Source organism: Dufourea novaeangliae, unplaced genomic scaffold, assembly GCF_001272555.1.
Source record: "Dufourea novaeangliae isolate 0120121106 unplaced genomic scaffold, ASM127255v1 scaffold119, whole genome shotgun sequence".
Lineage (NCBI taxonomy): Eukaryota > Metazoa > Arthropoda > Insecta > Hymenoptera > Halictidae > Dufourea > Dufourea novaeangliae.
This window is the reverse complement of record NW_015373992.1, coordinates 118,240-136,488: the sequence shown is the minus strand read 5'-3', so window position 1 is coordinate 136,488 and position 18,249 is coordinate 118,240. Positions and strand designations below refer to the sequence as shown.

Sequence of the window (18,249 nt, the reverse complement as noted above, 5' to 3'; positions counted from 1 at the left end):
ATAGAATCTTTTGGATATGAATGCTTCAAACGTGTTTGTACGTTTGTTGAATAACCCGATACGTAGGTACTCATATAACGAAAACTCTGGTTTAGTGGACTGTAGAACAGAAGGAATAGGAAAATTTGATCGGTAAATTATACGGAATACAACATGCTTGATTCGAATTTGTTTAATTATTAATTTATAGTATAATCCTTCAATATAGACTGAATTTTTCTTTCACTATCGCCACCTAGTGGAACATTTTGGTAGCTCTAATTTGAGTACTTTCAGTTGACAGTAAGTGGCACACTGTGTTATAATGGTAACGACAAATAATGTACAGTCGGCTGTTAAAAGTATTGTAAAGTACAGTAAGTCATGGATGAATGTACGGAGGCTTCTAAGCACTGGTGTTCAGACATCATTCCCACCACTGGGCGCTGGATTGGTTTTACGGGGGACCCGCCCCAATGGTGGGGATGACGTCTGAACACTCAGTGCCTAGGAGCCTTCGGACATTCATTCATGATTTACTGTAATTGTCAGATTATTCATATCTAATAAGGAAAAGCACGAAAGTGTTTTCCTCCGATTATGATGAAACTTCGTACGTTTGTTAAACTGGCAAAAATAAGGGATACGTGTTATTTTAACGGCTGAGATGAGACTTTAAGGGATGAAACCATCCCTCAAAGTTCCGACCCGGAAGTACTATCTCGCAAATCAGACGAGATACATAAAAAATTTCTAATGGACGAGTTTCATAATTTTTTATGTGCAATAATATGGTGCTAACAAATTCTCCAAGATACAATTTGTTTGTGACAAAAAAATGTGTTGTAACTTTATTTTACAACTTATTCGAATTTACATAACGAAAAAAAGGGATAAGAATGTCATTCCAAATACATTGGTATGTGTATTTAGAAAATTACCTCCTACAGTTTCGCAGATTTTTATTATTCATATCCTGTGCGCACGACCACTAATTGTAAATCACCAAGTGATACTAAATCAAATCATATCGGACGAATTAAATTCTCAGGCGACATAATTTATACGTGTTAGTAAAGAACAACTATTCTTGCAATATACAATAATAGCCAATTTCATTAAATTTATATTGCATGATATGAAACAGGTAAAAATGTACGTACTCCAGAGAAGATGGATTAAACTGATAATTTTAATACGTAACAAGTAGTTTGAATAACTTATAGAACATCGTCATAACAATAATGATAATCTTCGAAGAAACATTTCAAACATAGCAACGGCACCAAGCACAAGTAATGATAGCTACATCACTACGTAAGTGCATACCTGGTGGATTAGAACAACCATACAGAACGGGATTCTATAATAAAAAGGCGAAAAAGAAGAATAAAATTTTTCATACAAAACTTTGTTTTCGGGAAAACCACTTGTAAATAGCATTGTGTATGCGTGTATTCGTGGTAACGATAAGTAGAAATGGAATGTAATAAACAGGCGTATTAACCAAGTTTTATTCGATTGCATGCATATCCAGCATATTTTCAAATTCTATTTTCTCGGAAACAAACGATCATAGGAAAACATTTTATTGTTTATTTTTTATTTGTTTTTTTCCTGCAGAATTACCTTCTGCCTGGTTATACTACCTGATCTGAGACACCTTTATGTGGTCATGTAGCTACCTATTATTACAATACTTGTTTTTGGTATCGAATGCCGATATGTTTGAAACATATCTTCGAAGATTATCATTATTGCGATGACAATGTTCCTCAAGTTATGCAAATTACCCGTTACATATTCAAATTATCAGTTTAATCAGTCTTCCTTGGAGTAGGTATATTTTTAACTGATCCATATCATGCAATGAAAATGTAATAAAATTAACTATGATATGTCGCAAAAAAAAAATTGTTTTCCACTGACGCTAATAAAGAACTTTATCGACAACATTATCGACTGATAATGTAATATCGTTCGATACGATTCGATTTAATATCGCGCGGTGACTTAAGGCTAAATAAAAATAAAAATCTGCGACACTGTAGGAGGCAATTTCATAAATACACACCCCAATGTAATTGAAATGAAATGTTCATCACTTTTTGTCCTTTCATAAATTTGAATAAGTTGTAAAATGAAGTTATAAAATTTCTTTTGTTATAAACAAATGGTATCTTGGACAATTTGTTACCACCATATTATTGTACATAAGAGACTACAAAACTCGCCCATTAGAAGTTTTCATGTATCTCTTTTCGTTTTCAAGATAGTACTTCTCGAATCAAAACTTTGAGGGCTGCTTTCACCCCTTAAAATCGCAACTCATCCGATAAAAAAAACACGTGTCCCTTATTTTGTCCTGCTTAACAAACGTACGACGATTCATCAAAATGAGACAGAGACATTTCCGTGTCTTTCCTTGTGAGAGCAAATTGTTTGTAATTAAAGGTTAACGAGCATCTTTCATATCTTATAAATGTCCGTGTTCTTCACAAATTGGTCCCTTGTAGTTTTGCAACTCTTACGCATTTTCCTACATTGTTTAATTGGAACATCATTACGCACTACTTTCTTTCTCCCAATTGAATCTCGTTATGGGGCATTCTATGTCTAGAAACTGACAATAAGTGTGCAACAATTTCCTTGGGTGGTGTCCCCGTAATACTTTGTAGTGCTAATTCTACTCACAATGAGAAATATCTCACTATTGGCTTGTTTGAAGATCGATTTTCATAAACCAATAAACTGAAAATCCTACTAGGAAGATCTACTCTGAAGAATTTAAAGGGGACTCTAAACAATAGCGAAAAAATAACGTCTCTATCGTAAAAGGACTTCAGATTGTGAATGTATTTCGTCCTCTGTTGTTACTTGTTCATTCAAATCTCTTATAACAATATTGAGTATACTGTAAAACAATCAAAAGATAGTTGAAGGGAAGGTATGACAGCAAAATCGTTACTGCATGTTCAATTTACCCGGGCAGATAACACTTGGGGGTACCCGAGGTACCGGGTTACTGAAAAACGTAGAAAATTTTGGTCACTGACATAACGGTTAATGAAGGCATTAATACAATTTAATCAATATTTATATGTTAGCAGTAATACAATAATCACATCTGATACACAAAAAATAGAATATTAATTTTTTGTATATCAGACCCTGAAATTGTGAGTTTGCATATAGATCCTGTAACTAAATGTCTAAAAGGCAAAAAGTAACACTGATCCAACCATTCGTTTTGGGTGTTCAGTTGTTGAAGATACACATACGAGATGTCCCACCATGTATTCTGCAATTCTAGTCCATTTTTCTATCCTGGCTGTTGAACATCTACCACAATTTTTGTCTTTATAAATTTCATTTCTAAATATAAACAATTGAATTTCGGAGTAAATGTTAGCTTGGTACGTATTCCGCCCTCCTTAGCTTAATTGTCCTAACTGACATATTCAGACATCCGAGACAAATGAGGTTTTATCATTTTCGTTGTGTCGACCTTGTTTTTCATCGTAGGCCATTTTAATATAGGAAACGATTTAAATCGTATTTATTTTATTTTTTTACACGTGTTTAGAACATAAGTCATTGATGCATAAACATAAGTCATAACTTTCATTTAAAACCAGTTAGAATTACATTAAGATGTTTCTAGAGCCCTAAAGAGCTCACAGGGCATTCTGGCTTTAACTGAAAAGTGAAATGAATATCTGGACCTCAGAGCGTATTAAGGCAGGTACAGACACGTGCAATAGCGAGCACAAACACGCGCAACCAAAATCCTGTATAACTCGGGCCTTTCCTGCGCGTAGACCCATTAAAATCGATCCTTTTAAGAGTGTTCTGCAACGATCCATTGTTCCCGACCGTGGTCAGGCAGAGCACACGCGAACAAAGCGCATTGCAGAACACTCTTGAAAGGATCGATTTTAATGGATCTCCGCGCAAGGAAGGCCCTAGTTATACGGAATTTTGACTGGGCGTTTTCGTGTTCGCTGTTGCACGTGTCTGCGTCCAGCCTGCCTTTAGGTCCACTTTTTTAAAAAAAGGATATTTATATACTTCCTGTATCAAATATTTCAGTCTTTCCGATGGTAAAAATTATTCTGTTCTAAGTCGCCTAGGGTTTTAATATAGGTACATAAGAGTCTAAAAATGATATTACGTTCATATTTTTGAAAACAGTGTACAGTTCATCACATACGGGAATTAATGCAATGTTCACCATTTCTGCATATATGTAGAGACTTGTCTTAATTCCATTCAAGAGTTCGAAGGTTTTCGCACCTTAGATATGTTGTCCTCTAAAGTGTCAAAAGTGTAACTTAATACACTCTAGCTTTGGGGTCCAGATATGGCGCTACAAATATTTCGAAAAATCTTGAAACACAATAATTTGTTAGCTTGGACATTTTAAACAAGGAGGGCAGTTTTGTCCCGTTAGTCTCGAACAGGCCCGGATTAAGTGTTTTTGTGGCCCAGGGCTATCAAATTTTCGGGTGCCCCCTTGCTTGAAAAACGGGTGGAACTTTCTGTGATACAGCACAACAAAATACATAAATATTTAAAAATTGAAAATGATTTTGATTAAGGTTCCGAACGAGGCCCCCCTGGAACATGAGGCCCGGGGTTGCAACCCCTCTCTAGACCCCCTTGATCCGACACTGGTCTCGAACGGGTTAATCTAACGTCAATAATGTATACCTTGTAACTCGAATACCACAAGAAAAAGGTGCTTGTCCTATAACATTTTTGTCCAGTACCGTATGAAGTCGAGCAGCGTGATTTTCATCGCGGTCAATTCAGTTCGTTCGGTCGCGAGCACTTTTTCGCCAGATGTGTGGTGCCGCAAACGGCGCGGCGTGGCTCGGGGCTGGCCTGCGGCTTCCCGTTCGTCGAGTTCGCGGAGATTGTAGCGGACGGGACAAAGGTGGATGGAGCGGGTGGTGGTGATAGCGCGACCACAATAAAACGTAATTACAGAAGAACGGTAGAAAACGGGTCGCGGTGTGCGCCGTTCGTTTTTCCGGCACTCGACGCTCAGTAACGGAGCCACTCCGAAACTGGAACACGGTCTCTCGACAGACACAATTCGCACGGTGTGCTAATGTCGGCCCCATCCCCCTCCCCCTTGAAATCGCCCTTTTAGCTGCCGCAGATCGAGCAGGACGGGTCGGACAATGGCAGAAGATTTCGGGTCGAGAACGGCGATTCGCCCGGCGAGAAAGAGGAGGTAAGAGCAACAGCGGTACAGTGATTATGTCCCTTCCGTGTGACGTACATCCGTCCGCCATCTTCCTTACAGACTGTTCGCTGTCTGAGCCTTTCAGAAATGAATATGTATTCGGGCTTTGTGGAGTATTTACTAGTACATAACAAGGAAAGGATTCCAACTTCGGGTCAACGATCTTAACACTAACTGTACCGACCGTCGTTCAAATAACCGATTTTAAATACGGTACAAATAAACGCATAAAAGTCTCGGTACGGTTAGCGTTAATGAAACTTTTCGGGGATATGTAGGCTATGTAGATGTCTTAATTACTACCACCTTGAGATTGTAGCGTATCTTCGTTTGAGGGGTGATGCCACTGTGAAGCCCTAAAAAATTGTCATGATTATGGATTTTTTTTTCAACGAGCGATATGGTCCTCATAAATGAAGTGATCTCTATTTATTAATACGCTGATTGAAAGTATAAACACTTTTTTTTTAACTTTCAGTAATTTTTGTATTGAATATATGTACCTAGATCGCACTGATGTGAGCGCCTTGAAAAACTTATGTAGTGCTGGCGTAGGTGGTTGCAAAAAAAATTATTTGACCAGTCTGAAATTTGTACATACATGTTATTCTGCATATCAGAGGCTATCGCAGGGATCACGGAAACCATTTTGATCAACAATTTCATACTTTTTGCAATGCAGTGACTAAAAAAATTCATCGAATTTCCAAATTTGAATTTTAAACCTCTACCATTTCGTTTATGTTTTAACGGTCACAATAATTTTGACTCCGATGATAACGACACTCGTATTGATAAAAAAACAGTTTGAATTTTTTGATTCTGAAGCTTCGTTCTTCTGGAATCACCTACAGCAGTACTACATAATTTGTTCAAGGCGTTATTTCAGTGCGATATGTAAATAAAAAAAAACTATTAAAAGTGTCAAAAAATATTTTTTACACTCTCAACAAGTGTATTAACAAATGGGAAACACTTCTTTTATCTTAAACATTTCGTTCACTAAAAAACAATACAAAAAATTACAATTTTTCAGAGCTTCACAGTGGCAAGACCTCATAATGTACCTGCTGTTCAACCGAAAAATCATGTCGGTTTAGAACATAATATTATTAAACATCTCTTTCGTTAAAAAAAAATAGATTTATACAGTAAATATCTCCATATTTAGAATATTCATATTATACAGAATGAATTAATAATTATTTAAAATCTGCAAGCAATCCCAAATGCTTAGTTTACTACGTGTGGTTTCTTTTAAACATTTTCTAAAATTTAATATTAATTTGTAATGTTATAAACGATTTTGCAGCAAGTTTTTTTAAAACTGCCCACCGATCCAAGGGTGTAAATTCACCTCGTGAAGTCATCACAAGTAGCTTAAAAGTAAGAAAGAACTCGAAGAAATGATCAATCGTGTCTGGAATCACAAACCTGATAATGATTTTTTTTAAAACTGGTACACACGATACACAATAGATGCAAGGCATTTATCAAAGCCCGTGAAGGTTTTACAAAGTACTGAATCATCTCAGTATAGTATAGAAAAGTTAAAAATAACATTTACAACATTTAATAATGTTTAAAGTCGGAAAATATTCGTTTATTCTTGTATACATATATACGCAATCGAAATTTGTCCAAAGTGAACACAATTTACGAATTTAGTAAAAGTATATTTGTTTTGAACCATTTGTTAATTTATGGTAATAAATTGAGCTTTTTTTTAATGTAAATCGAATGTTCAATTTCCAATAACACAGACGGTTACCGTTCATGTAAATGTTAAACTGAAGACATTGATATTTTCTTTAAGGTGGTGTATTACTACATGAGTGTTTTAGTGTCAGGGTAACGACCATGATCTCTACTGTGACAACTAGAGTTTGAATATGTCCCTTCCAAAGATTTTTTGATGTATCTGGGAGTATTTGAACATTGGCCGTTACGATAGAAACCATGAACGTTGCGTTGACGCGACATCTGCAAACGATCGGTCGACATAACTTTCACTTAAATCACACGGAAAACTTCAAAAGCAAATAACTCTAACACTTTGGAGTATCAGATCCTATATGGAGGGGGGGGGTGATTTGTTAAAGTTACATTAAAATTAAAACCGACAATCCGAAGTTGAGCACTCTCTTTGTGAGACCGCAGTTAACGCTACCTCGATTAATTCGTTATAACCTAGATAGCACAGTATATCCAAAGGACGTCCCTTTCATGTCCAGTTTAAAACCGCATGTTCTACGTCCATTGTGGACATCCTTAGGATGTTCTTAAGACTTAAATTTCGGATGTTCTACGACTGTGCGTTTCTTAAGTTTTACGAATTTTCGTAAAATTTATATTTCGACTGGTTTTAGTTAGTAATTTTGGCTTAATGTCATTAGTGATGATATTCCATAAACATAGTGTCATTCTTTAGAGAATCAATAGAGAAGTGTAACGACACTACTGGTTTTGTGCGGATACCTCAGAAAATTTGAAAAAATATTTTTTTTTTAAATTGTCCATAACCAACACAGAATCAGTATTTTGCATTGAAAATAAAAATAAACACATTGTACACACAGATCATAACTCTCAGTCCTATATTTTCATTACAATTCTTATAGGAAATTTAACCTTTTATTTATCAACAGGAACTAACTTGATCTAATTTTCACTAAGTGCAGAAATCGCAGAAAAGTTAATCTTTTGTTTATTAAACACAAACCAACCTAACGTAACTTCTATCACCTTGCACAGAATTAAATTTAACCGTAACTTTAAACATTTTGGAAACTTTTCTTATACGCCTTTTAAGACATTACCATAGCGTTTTTAAAAACTCTTTAAACGTTCCCAAAAAGTACAAAGAATGTTACTTTTACACATTCGGAAAACGTTTTGAGAATGTTGACAAGGACGTCCTCAGGATGTTCCATCTTGTAAATAGAACCTTCCTAGGACATTTGAAGATCTTAACGAGGACATAGAGGGGACATGTGGACCTTTTCAGGACATCTTCCGAATATACCGAACATCCAGAACGTACATTGTCTGGACGTACACAATAACGTTTCTGTGCTATTTGGGAAGTAGGCTACGGATATTTGTGCAAATGTAAATTTTATAAATCAACTACGTACCTCTTTACTCTACTAAGGATTGCGTCAGACTCTAAATTAAAGAGAAAAAATTTGCTATGTACACTGCACCGAAAATTAAAGATTATTTTTCTTGATATTTCAAGTTGCTATTGGAGTCGCAAGTATTGGGTCAGTTCAAAACTTTTTATGAATTTTGCTATTAATGAGTAGATTAATAACATTTCTTTAATTATGATTCCACAATAATTTAATAAATTACGTAATAATTGTTTCATAACACGTATTTTCAATTCAAATTTTCTGAATGCTCTTATTATTACTAAATTTATGTAATAAAATTATTTTAATAAATTTACAGTATACCGCCCATTGGTATTTACACAACAGTTTCTCTAAATAGATCGCAAGTGTATTATTTACGGAATTTGCCATGTTTATACCTGTACAAAATTCGTATACGATTATGACGCTTAAAATAGAGCATATAAAAAATTCTACTCAGTTTTGCTTTACAACAGTAAAACGCATTCAGTCGTGTAAACGTTTGTTTTAAATAACTATATACATCCGCATTGGGATGTGTTCATAATGTGATCCATTAATAAGATTGTTATTATTTTTTATTTTATTTTTGGCAGAAAATCCATCAAAACTTTTGCACCGATCCAAAAAGTAGAAAATTCATCGTAATTTTAAAAGAATTTCAATTGGCTGGTGTTAAAAGGTCAAATTTTAGAAAAATGATCTCTAGCTGCCTTAAATTCTTCCTGATTTTTCTTGCCCTCCGTTTCGCTATCGATAAAACCAGATCATATCGCTGTACAGATGTTCGGTTCGCCCAGCACGCCGATATTGGAAAATCCCGAGTACCAAACGCGTTGGTACTTCAAGTACTTCCTCGGAAAATGTAAGTAAAAAAAAAGTTCCGCCAGTGATTTGCAGAATTTCTAGATAAGTACCGCCGTTAGATATCGAGACCGATGAGTCAGCTGTTCCTCATTCATTTCGATATCTCTCCTATTGGATCGCATGCATATACATATACAAGGTGAATCGCGAAGAACACAACACCTAAACATCTATGTTTAGAACTAAAGATAGGAAAAAATGATGAAGTTATACCATTCAAAGGGGGGCAATTCCACAGTTTGCCTGAAAAGTTTCCCAATTAAGGTTTCAAAACAATAATTTTGCCTATGACATTTAAGCTTGTTATCGACAATTATTAAAAGTAGTTTCCTTCTGAAGTGGTACATTGTCCATGATAATTATAAAAACACTAGAAATAACTGTGGTAATTGTTCTTCGATACGGCGCGGCGGAGAATGGAGTCATCGTAGCCCTGCGAATATCAAAATGATCGTAGTTTGTCGTTCGTTTGTCCTCGTTTCCAATTCAGGTAACAGGAATTAGTTTGGTGTAGCTGAATTACACGAACACGGTGGATAATCAAACTATGAAATATCTATTAAAACTATAATGTTGTGTAAACTCATCACTCGTGAAGCCAAAAATTTCGACTGTCGTCCTTTTCACCATATTGAAGTAGAATTATCAGAGCCATTTCCAGAGTTTCTATTATTATTGCAAACGGTGTATCTCTTTAAAAGAAAGCTATTTTTAAATATTTGATGATGAAGAGCATTATCATGTGAACGTTGCTTAATTTGACTTAGAATGGGATTGCTGTGTAGAAATTTGGATATGAAAATAATCAAATTTTTGAAATTTTGTTTGATGTCGTGTATGTATTTCGATACTATTCTAGATTGAGAGACTAGGTTATTTCCGTTTATTGTATTTTTCATAACTATTGACAGTAGTGTATCGGATATTGTTCAAGATTGTGTTGTTCATAAATATAGACAGTAGTATTAATCATTTATCACGCTGTATCATAATTAACATATGCTTTTACTTAGAAAATTATGCAAGTAAAGATTAATTTAAATAATGCTCGACTCTACAGTCTACGTTTATTTTAAGTAGAAACAACGATCAGTAGAGAGACATGATGAACGTTCAAATTTGATTTAGTCGAAAATGAGGCGGTATACGAAAGAACTTCTATTACTACATTTTTCAATTTGTCTCTGTACGTAGAAACACCTTTTCTTCAGTTACGTCGCAGGAAATTGTGTAGAATTTTCCAACAACACAATATCGTCCGAGGATAAAATCTATTACTTCGCACTATATTTTATCCACTACTGCTTGCTATTATTATTTATTATTTATTATCTATTACCCGTTGTCCGTTATTCGTTATTCGTTATCCATTGTCCATTATATATTACCTATTAGTTATTATATTATTATTTACCTGCAGTGCACCAAAACTACGTCGCCGCGGATCAAGAAAGGAACCCTCTGTTTCTGTCAGTCGTAACCAGCGAAGTCAACGACCAAAGCGTGCCTCATTACAGAGTCATTTTGTGGAGAAAGACCGTAAGTGAAATAGTAAATCGTGAAATGGCATCACGATGAAGGTTCAAAGAATTTCGGTGATCGAAGGAATAATAAATTTAGGGTGCCCAGAAGATATCGCTACCGTACTCCGCAAACAAGACGATGACGATCAGGCAAATCCTCAGGTAAATGCTATTATTATTACTATTACTATAAACGAACCAAATCTAATTGAACAACGTACAAAGAGATTATTCCTAAATGAAGCAATTAAGGGACGATTGACGTATACTTCCTGTACAATAATACGAAACTCGCTCAATGAGAATAGATCTCGTTCCTTTGGGAAATACAATCCAAGTAGTACATAGATACTCCTCGGTCAGGATTGATTTTCACCTTCGTAGGATTATTGTTTTACCTTGGGGAAAAATCTTCCAAGAAAGCGTCCATCATGCTGGATGTCTGTCTACAGTGTCTACTGACCATCACTCGATAAAAACTTGAAAACGCCAAGACAGTTACTTTCCAGTACCGCGTGCCGGTCCTTTTCCCGACATTCATACTTGTCGCTCATCGCTACAAGGTGTGACAACAAAGTTTCGAGAATAAAATTGTTTCCATTAAAGTAGCAACAATGAAAACAGCCACCCCCCACCCTCTAGTGTACGCCACATCGCCACTCTACCTGCATGCGAAATCCGAAACATTGTCAATCATTTTAGTTATTATACAGTCACAACCAAACTTGAGTTCCGCTAAGGGGAAAAGTGGCGTAGGAGACGGACTTCCTGCCACTTCGTAAATTTATTACATGTACGCCCAATTGAGTTTTTACACGATTTTGGTTTAACACGAATTAGAACAAAAATTTCATTCTCCTTTTACCCGATCTGTTTTGATTTGACACGATCGACCCAAATTCTAAGAAAGAATTTTTTATGAATGATCTTGAATGAAGTTCTTGTACTGGCCAGTAAATTGGGTAATCCTTTTGCCAAACATGATCCTAATGAGGAATAAATTGGGAAGTTCCAACGTGATGTGAAATGATTAATGATATCATGAATTGAATCATTTGAACTGATGAACATGAAGTCATTAAATACGATCAAATGACGTACACGTGGGTTAATAACTGAATTCGTTCTTAAAACCATTGAAACATCGACACCACAGGAGACTAGTGCTAATTTTGTTCAAAAGGACACAGAAAGAATTTCACCAATAAAGCAAGAAGACGATGACCAAGATATTTATTTTACTTTTCAAGTGATAATTTACATTAATATTCTTATACATATGTGCAATGTTTATAAAATAAGAAGTGCAAACACTTAAAAATGATAAGATTCTAACATGAATTTGCATATGTCTTATTGTATTACTTTTGCTGATTTTTTAAGTCTGAAATCAATCTTCTATTTCTCCATAAATATGGTATACTTTTTTACTCGAATTTTTTTTACACGCATTCTTCCGTAACGTATCTATCGTGTACAAATAGAATTGGGTGAATTGAAATAAATGTTGAATCCGATGTTATTTTGGTATACGTTTCAGTAACACCCAAAACCAAGTGTTGGAGGCCCTTCCTTTGTGCCGCTTTTTCCCTAATGCAAGACGAGTTGGTTCGTGAGTGTACATGGTTGCTTCGCATAGAGAAAGCTAATCTCCGAACTCTAAAAATAATATCCCAGTAGTCGAAAGGCGATCACCTGAGACGGATGATTGAATTGAAATTTCAGCAACTTCTTTGGACTGGAGAAGCTCGATAAAGCACCCCGCGAAATTTTCTCGCCGGACATACAGAAGGTGAGTCGATCGCGGTCCATTCATCGTTTACAAAGGGTTACCCTTACCTCACCGACACGATTTCATCGACACTGAATTTCCCCGACAATCATTTCACTGGCAATGTTTACTCATTGATGTCGACTTCTAGTGCATATAATGACTGTTATTTCTATTCAACCACTGACAATATGTGTATATCCATCTATACATATATCGCTACACGTCATCATTATCTCGATATTCGTTTCCTCGTATAAAATAATAATGACACAGTTCTTACTTTCAGTGTTAACCACGCACACAATATTACATCAAACACAAGTTTAGGTGTAAATATCTAAAAAAACAGGAAAAGGATTTCTTCGTCGAGCCCCAGAGCACATTGTGTGCGTGTGTGTGTGTGTGTGTGTTTGTCCTATGTTTGGTAGGATGTTGGGTGCGTGGTTAATACTGGGTGGTGTGTGGATCATTACACGCACTAGAAGTCGACATCAATAAATAAACATAGTCGATGAAATGGTTGTCGGTGATCTAAACGTGTCGGTGAGTTAATATTGTCGGCGAAATTCGGTGTCGATGAAATCGTGTCGGTGAGGTAAGAGTAACTCGTTTGCAAAACCCCCCGAGACCTGGGATAAGTTTACAAAAATTCCCGTGTCGCAGGACCTGCTCCTGCTAGAGGAGCAAGAGGGCTCGGTGAACTTCAAGTTCGGCGTGATATACGCGCGAAAGGGGCAGATCACCGACGACGAGATGCTGTCTAATGGTAAATCGATTCGGAGACGAAAACTTTAACGGTTAAATGGGGGTTGGATTTCGTCGTTCTAATACCGTGTTGCGTTTGCAGAGGAGGGTAGCCTGGAGTTCGAAAACTTCTTGGAGATTCTGGGCGAGAGGATACAGCTGAAGAACTGGGACAAGTACAGGGGCGGTTTGGATGTGAAAGGTGTGTCGGATACTTTTTCGTTACACCCACCGCTGTTTTGCCCCTGTTTTACGCGCTATATTTTCGTTTCCTTATTTAGACTTTCAGCGTATACATGAAAACGTAGACTAAAACTTCTGGCCCCCTTCAAAGTAGTCCTTATTGCGATATGACACAATTCACAAACCACTTCTGAAACACACTTTTCGATATAGCCTTCAGCTCGTTCAGCGATTTTGCCTTTATCTCCTCTATGGTCGCAGAACCTCGGTCCTTTCATGGTTCTCTTCATCTTTGGGAATAGGAAAGAGTCACAGAAGGCTGTGTCCAGCGAATACGGTGCTGAGGCATCACTAGAGTGTTGTTATCTGACTAAAATTCACGAACAAATAGAGCAGTTTAGTAAAACGACCATAGAGAAGATAAAGGCAAAATCGTTGGAAGATCTGATGTCTGAAAGGACAATATTGTACCGAAAAATGCATTTCAAGACTATTTTGAGGATTGGAAGAAACGATGGCATAAGTGTATTATATCCGATGGGGACTACTTTGAAGGGATTATATCGATGTTTCATGGACAGATAAACATTTTGCGAAATAAAATAAAAATTCCGGAAACTTTTTGAGCGCCGTAACGAGAGATACTTTCAGGCGACATGACCGGCAAAGAAAGCTATTACACTGTGTACGCGGGCCACGAAGTGATGTACCACGTGAGCACGATGCTGCCCTATTCAAAGGACAACCCGCAGCAGCTGGAGAGAAAGCGGCACATCGGCAACGACATCGTTAACATCGTTTACACGGACGATCCCGACGCCATAGACGCGTTCAACCCAAATTGCATCAGGAGCCAATTTACGCGTAAGTTGTTCCGCCCCCGTGTACCAGACGATGGTCGATGGTTTCCCTCTCTCGATGTAGACGTATTCGCGGTTGTGTCCACCGAAGGGAAAGGCAGAGGCTGGCGCGTGGCTATCTACTGCGATGAGAGCGTACCTTTGTTCGGACCCAGCCTGCCCTGTCCGCCCGTCTTCGAGGACCCGTACACACTACGGGAGTTTCTGCTCGTCAAGCTGATTAACGGCGAGAAGGCGACCTTCAACACTCGCTCTTCTGAGGGACATGTACCAAGAGCACACGCAGGAGAGCAAAAGTAACGTAAGTTGCTGCGTGTACGGTCACGATATTGTCCGTTTCAATGTAGGGGACAAAGAACGCGGCCGAGAACGTAAACCAAGATGGCTGCCGTGCTCCGTCGTATTTCTGAGAACTGTAGGAGAAAAAGAAATCGATCGATCCGGTACCAGCTCCGGAAATCGGATATGAAACTTTTACTTACCAGACGTCACAGTGGGGCATTTGCATCGAAAAAGCGGAAGAAAATATTTTTTTACGAAAAGCGTATATTTATCTTTTGTTTTTTCATTTCGTGTAGTTCGGACATATACAGAGTGTTTCATTTATCTTGTATTCCTTAATATCTTGTACACTGTACAGATAGACAAACGCTCGAAAAGACTGATTTGCTTTTGCATGAAAAATACTTCAATTCCTTCAAAGTTCAATGGCAAGCAAGTCGTTTTTGTAAAAAAAAAACGGTGTCTTGTACTCCCGTATCACCCCGATAACTACCGCAGTAACAGTTGATAGTAAATCATTTTTGCTTTATATTAATTCTGAGGCTTGGTCCTTTTAAATGCAACCAGAAAGAACACTAAACTCTATTGAAGTCATAATTAAAATTAAAAATGAAAATGGAAAATACTTTGTATCAAAACGCGCTTTGATACAATTCAAATACATAGATACGTGATATACTTCATTCCATAGCAATTCAATCAAGCAAACAACAAAGTTATGAATAATAATTTTAGTTCTCAAGAGTTTCGAGGTTGACTACTTCAAAACTGTGTACGCCGTTTGAAATTAATGAATATGAAAAAGAAATCATACCAAATTGGAGCTCAAATATTCAATTAACTATCTGCACTAACTGGTTTTCAGTATAGCGATACTTATGTAAAGAATTTTTTACTGCGTTTAGAACACTAGCCGGAACCGTCAACGAGTCTTCTTCTCCTAATTCTCATACGTATCATAATCAAAGGTGACAACCGATAACGTAAACCAAGATAGCTAGCAGTAACGTAAACAAATATGGCTGCCGTGCTCCCTCCTATTTCTGAAAACTGTTGGAAGAAAAGATATAGATCAATCCGATATCAACCTGGAAGTCGAATATAAGTCGTTTACTTACCAGACAGTTGATTCGACTAAACTCGCTACCCGGGGCCGTCGACGATTCTTCTCCTAATTCACGCGTCGTAAACAAAGATGGCCGTCACATTGATTATAGAAAATGCGTCGAATTCCGCAACGGTTATCATTGCGAATTGCGAGAGAGAAATTAATAGGCTTCACGCGCGCATTGGCTATGTCCCCTCACCCTCCTGGAAAAGAACACCGATCGAATTTTCACAGAGCATGTTAAACCGACGGGCTTTGTCGGATGTGGTGGAGGCTCCAGGTCGACGTCGCGAGGAAACGCGAGCGGTCGAGATGGTGCGTGTCGGCCAGGCTCTGAAACTGGAGGCGATCGTGCGAGGGCTGGCGCCGACTTCTCTGGCCACCGCTGGTCCATTGAAGCCCAGACCGTGGGAACCAAGGTGCATCTATCCAGACTTCCCTCACGAAGTTGTCTGCGGGGACGTATGGTTGGACAGCAAGGTGGTCCTGGGTACCGAGAGTGGGACCTTTTTAATAGAAGGTAATTTCAATGAATATTTCTCGTTTCTCACTACCATTGCCAGAACCGTCGTTATTTATACAATTACAAGGTAAGTGCACGCCTAATATCGCTTACCCAAACTCAAATCGTTCTCAATTGAAAGATGATCTATATTTTTATATCCAATTGTCAGATAAAAGAAATAGATAAAGAATAGAATTATTCGAATCTAAAGATTTTCAATCGCGATTGAAAAGAAACAACACAAGCAAAACTTAAGATAGCGAGAACGTGCACATAATATCGCAACTACCTGCGAAATATTGAGTAATTCATGGATTTATAAGCTTTTAAAATTATATATTTATATTTGTGTTTATTATTTTTAACCGTATGCATATTTGGGAAGCTCCTCCCCAGTCAGCCAAACCTGCATAGCCAAATTTTAGTTATGGCTACAAGTTTGATGCAAGATTTGCTATAAACAACTTGCGCGCACGTTGGCAGCAACATAGGTAGCAAATTGGCAGCAATTGGCTTGCGCAAACCTTGTTCCGGTTTTGCCCTCAATTTGACATAGGTCATGTTGCAAAACTTGCTGCCAATTTGCTTTACCATTTAGTCAGCTGGCGTGGCCTACAGAACTCAAGTCAAATGCGGAAACAGATGGCTATGGTTTTTAGACAACTTTTGACATTTATTGCTGGCAATTTGCTCGAAACTTGTACACAACTGGTTGTCAGGGTCGTTCCGTATTACCACCTTTTCCCCTATTATTCGACGGATGGTGATCCGTCCACTCGACATTTCAGACAGCCTGTCCCACAGACTGATCTTCGACGAGTCCGTGCAGATTAAGCAACTGGACGTGGTGGAACAGCACGGTATCCTATTGTTCCGTACCGGTGACAAGGGCAAGGAGAGCAACGTCTATGTCTTCCGTCTACGTGAATTCGAGAACACCGTGGCCAACAGATCCGGGGAGACGTTGAACGAACGGGAGGACAATCAGGAATTCGACGACAACGGGGACGAGGAGGACGCGGACGACGACGCGGACGAGAGCGAGGACAACGAGTACGACAGTTTCGCGCGTGCCACCGCGAGATTCAAACCAGTGATTCATCCACGGGGCCGTGTACGGGTGCGACCGTTGGCCGTCAGAGGGCGAGCGCATATAAAAGAGCGCAGACTACCGAGAACAAGGGGCTGCCATTTGTACACCACCACCATGCCCGGTGGTTCCCATCTGCGAATGGTATTCTCTCAACGTCACTTGAACCTCCTGCTCAGTGTTGCCAGATTAGACGATTTATCGCAGTTTGGTCGAACTTTGTACTAAAATTGCAAAGAATTTTTTTAAGTAATCACAAGTGGCAAATTGAGTGATTTCGAATTATATACCGGGTTAGTCAATAAGAACTACATACTATCTAAAATAACTCGTTATCTATTGGCTGTATCAAAAAACGTTTTAATGAAATATGTAGCATTTTAAGGGACGCATCGGATGGATACAGTTAGAATTTTTTTATATCTTATTTTTTTGAGATATCAAGGTGACCTTGTGTTTTTTCACGGTCAGGCCATCTTTTTTTTAATACCATCATGCTATAAGTCGCGGAATTCGTCCTTTCATCAACAACAACGTGGTATTAAAAAAAGATGGATTGACCCTGAAAAAACACAAGGTCACATTGATATCTCAAAAAAATAAGATATAAAAAAATCTAACTGTATCCATCCGATGCGTCCCTTTAAAAACTACATAATTTATTAAAACGGTTTCTGGTGCAACCAATAGATAACGAGTTATTTTAGACAGTAGTTCTTATTGATTCACCCTGTATATTACATATATTTTAATATGTATAACTCGTTATGTATGTCTATTTTTTTAATGTATCATACTAAAAAAAGGTACATTAATTTAAAAAGTCCCGCGTGACAGCACGTTCATGATTTTTCTGACAGCACTATTACGACTTTGGGCAATTTTGGGCAAATGTGAGTTGCGAAGAATCTCATAAAAAATCTGGCATCACTACCCCTGA

General features: G+C 37.7%; 1 protein-coding gene across 1 annotated transcript in view; it reads left to right on the top strand.

Moving 5' to 3' along the window:
- LOC107187780 (GTPase-activating Rap/Ran-GAP domain-like protein 3) overlaps positions 1–18,249 on the top strand; it is a 37,751-nt gene that overhangs the window by 13,528 nt on the left and 5,974 nt on the right. The window contains 12 exon segments of the mRNA XM_015575955.1: positions 5,138–5,221; positions 9,157–9,238; positions 10,661–10,779; positions 10,861–10,925; positions 12,489–12,555; positions 13,201–13,303; positions 13,385–13,483; positions 14,116–14,328; positions 14,389–14,572; positions 14,574–14,625; positions 15,949–16,234; positions 17,008–17,453. Of these exon segments, the coding sequence (XP_015431441.1) occupies positions 5,138–5,221; positions 9,157–9,238; positions 10,661–10,779; positions 10,861–10,925; positions 12,489–12,555; positions 13,201–13,303; positions 13,385–13,483; positions 14,116–14,328; positions 14,389–14,572; positions 14,574–14,625; positions 15,949–16,234; positions 17,008–17,453 (1,800 nt within the window).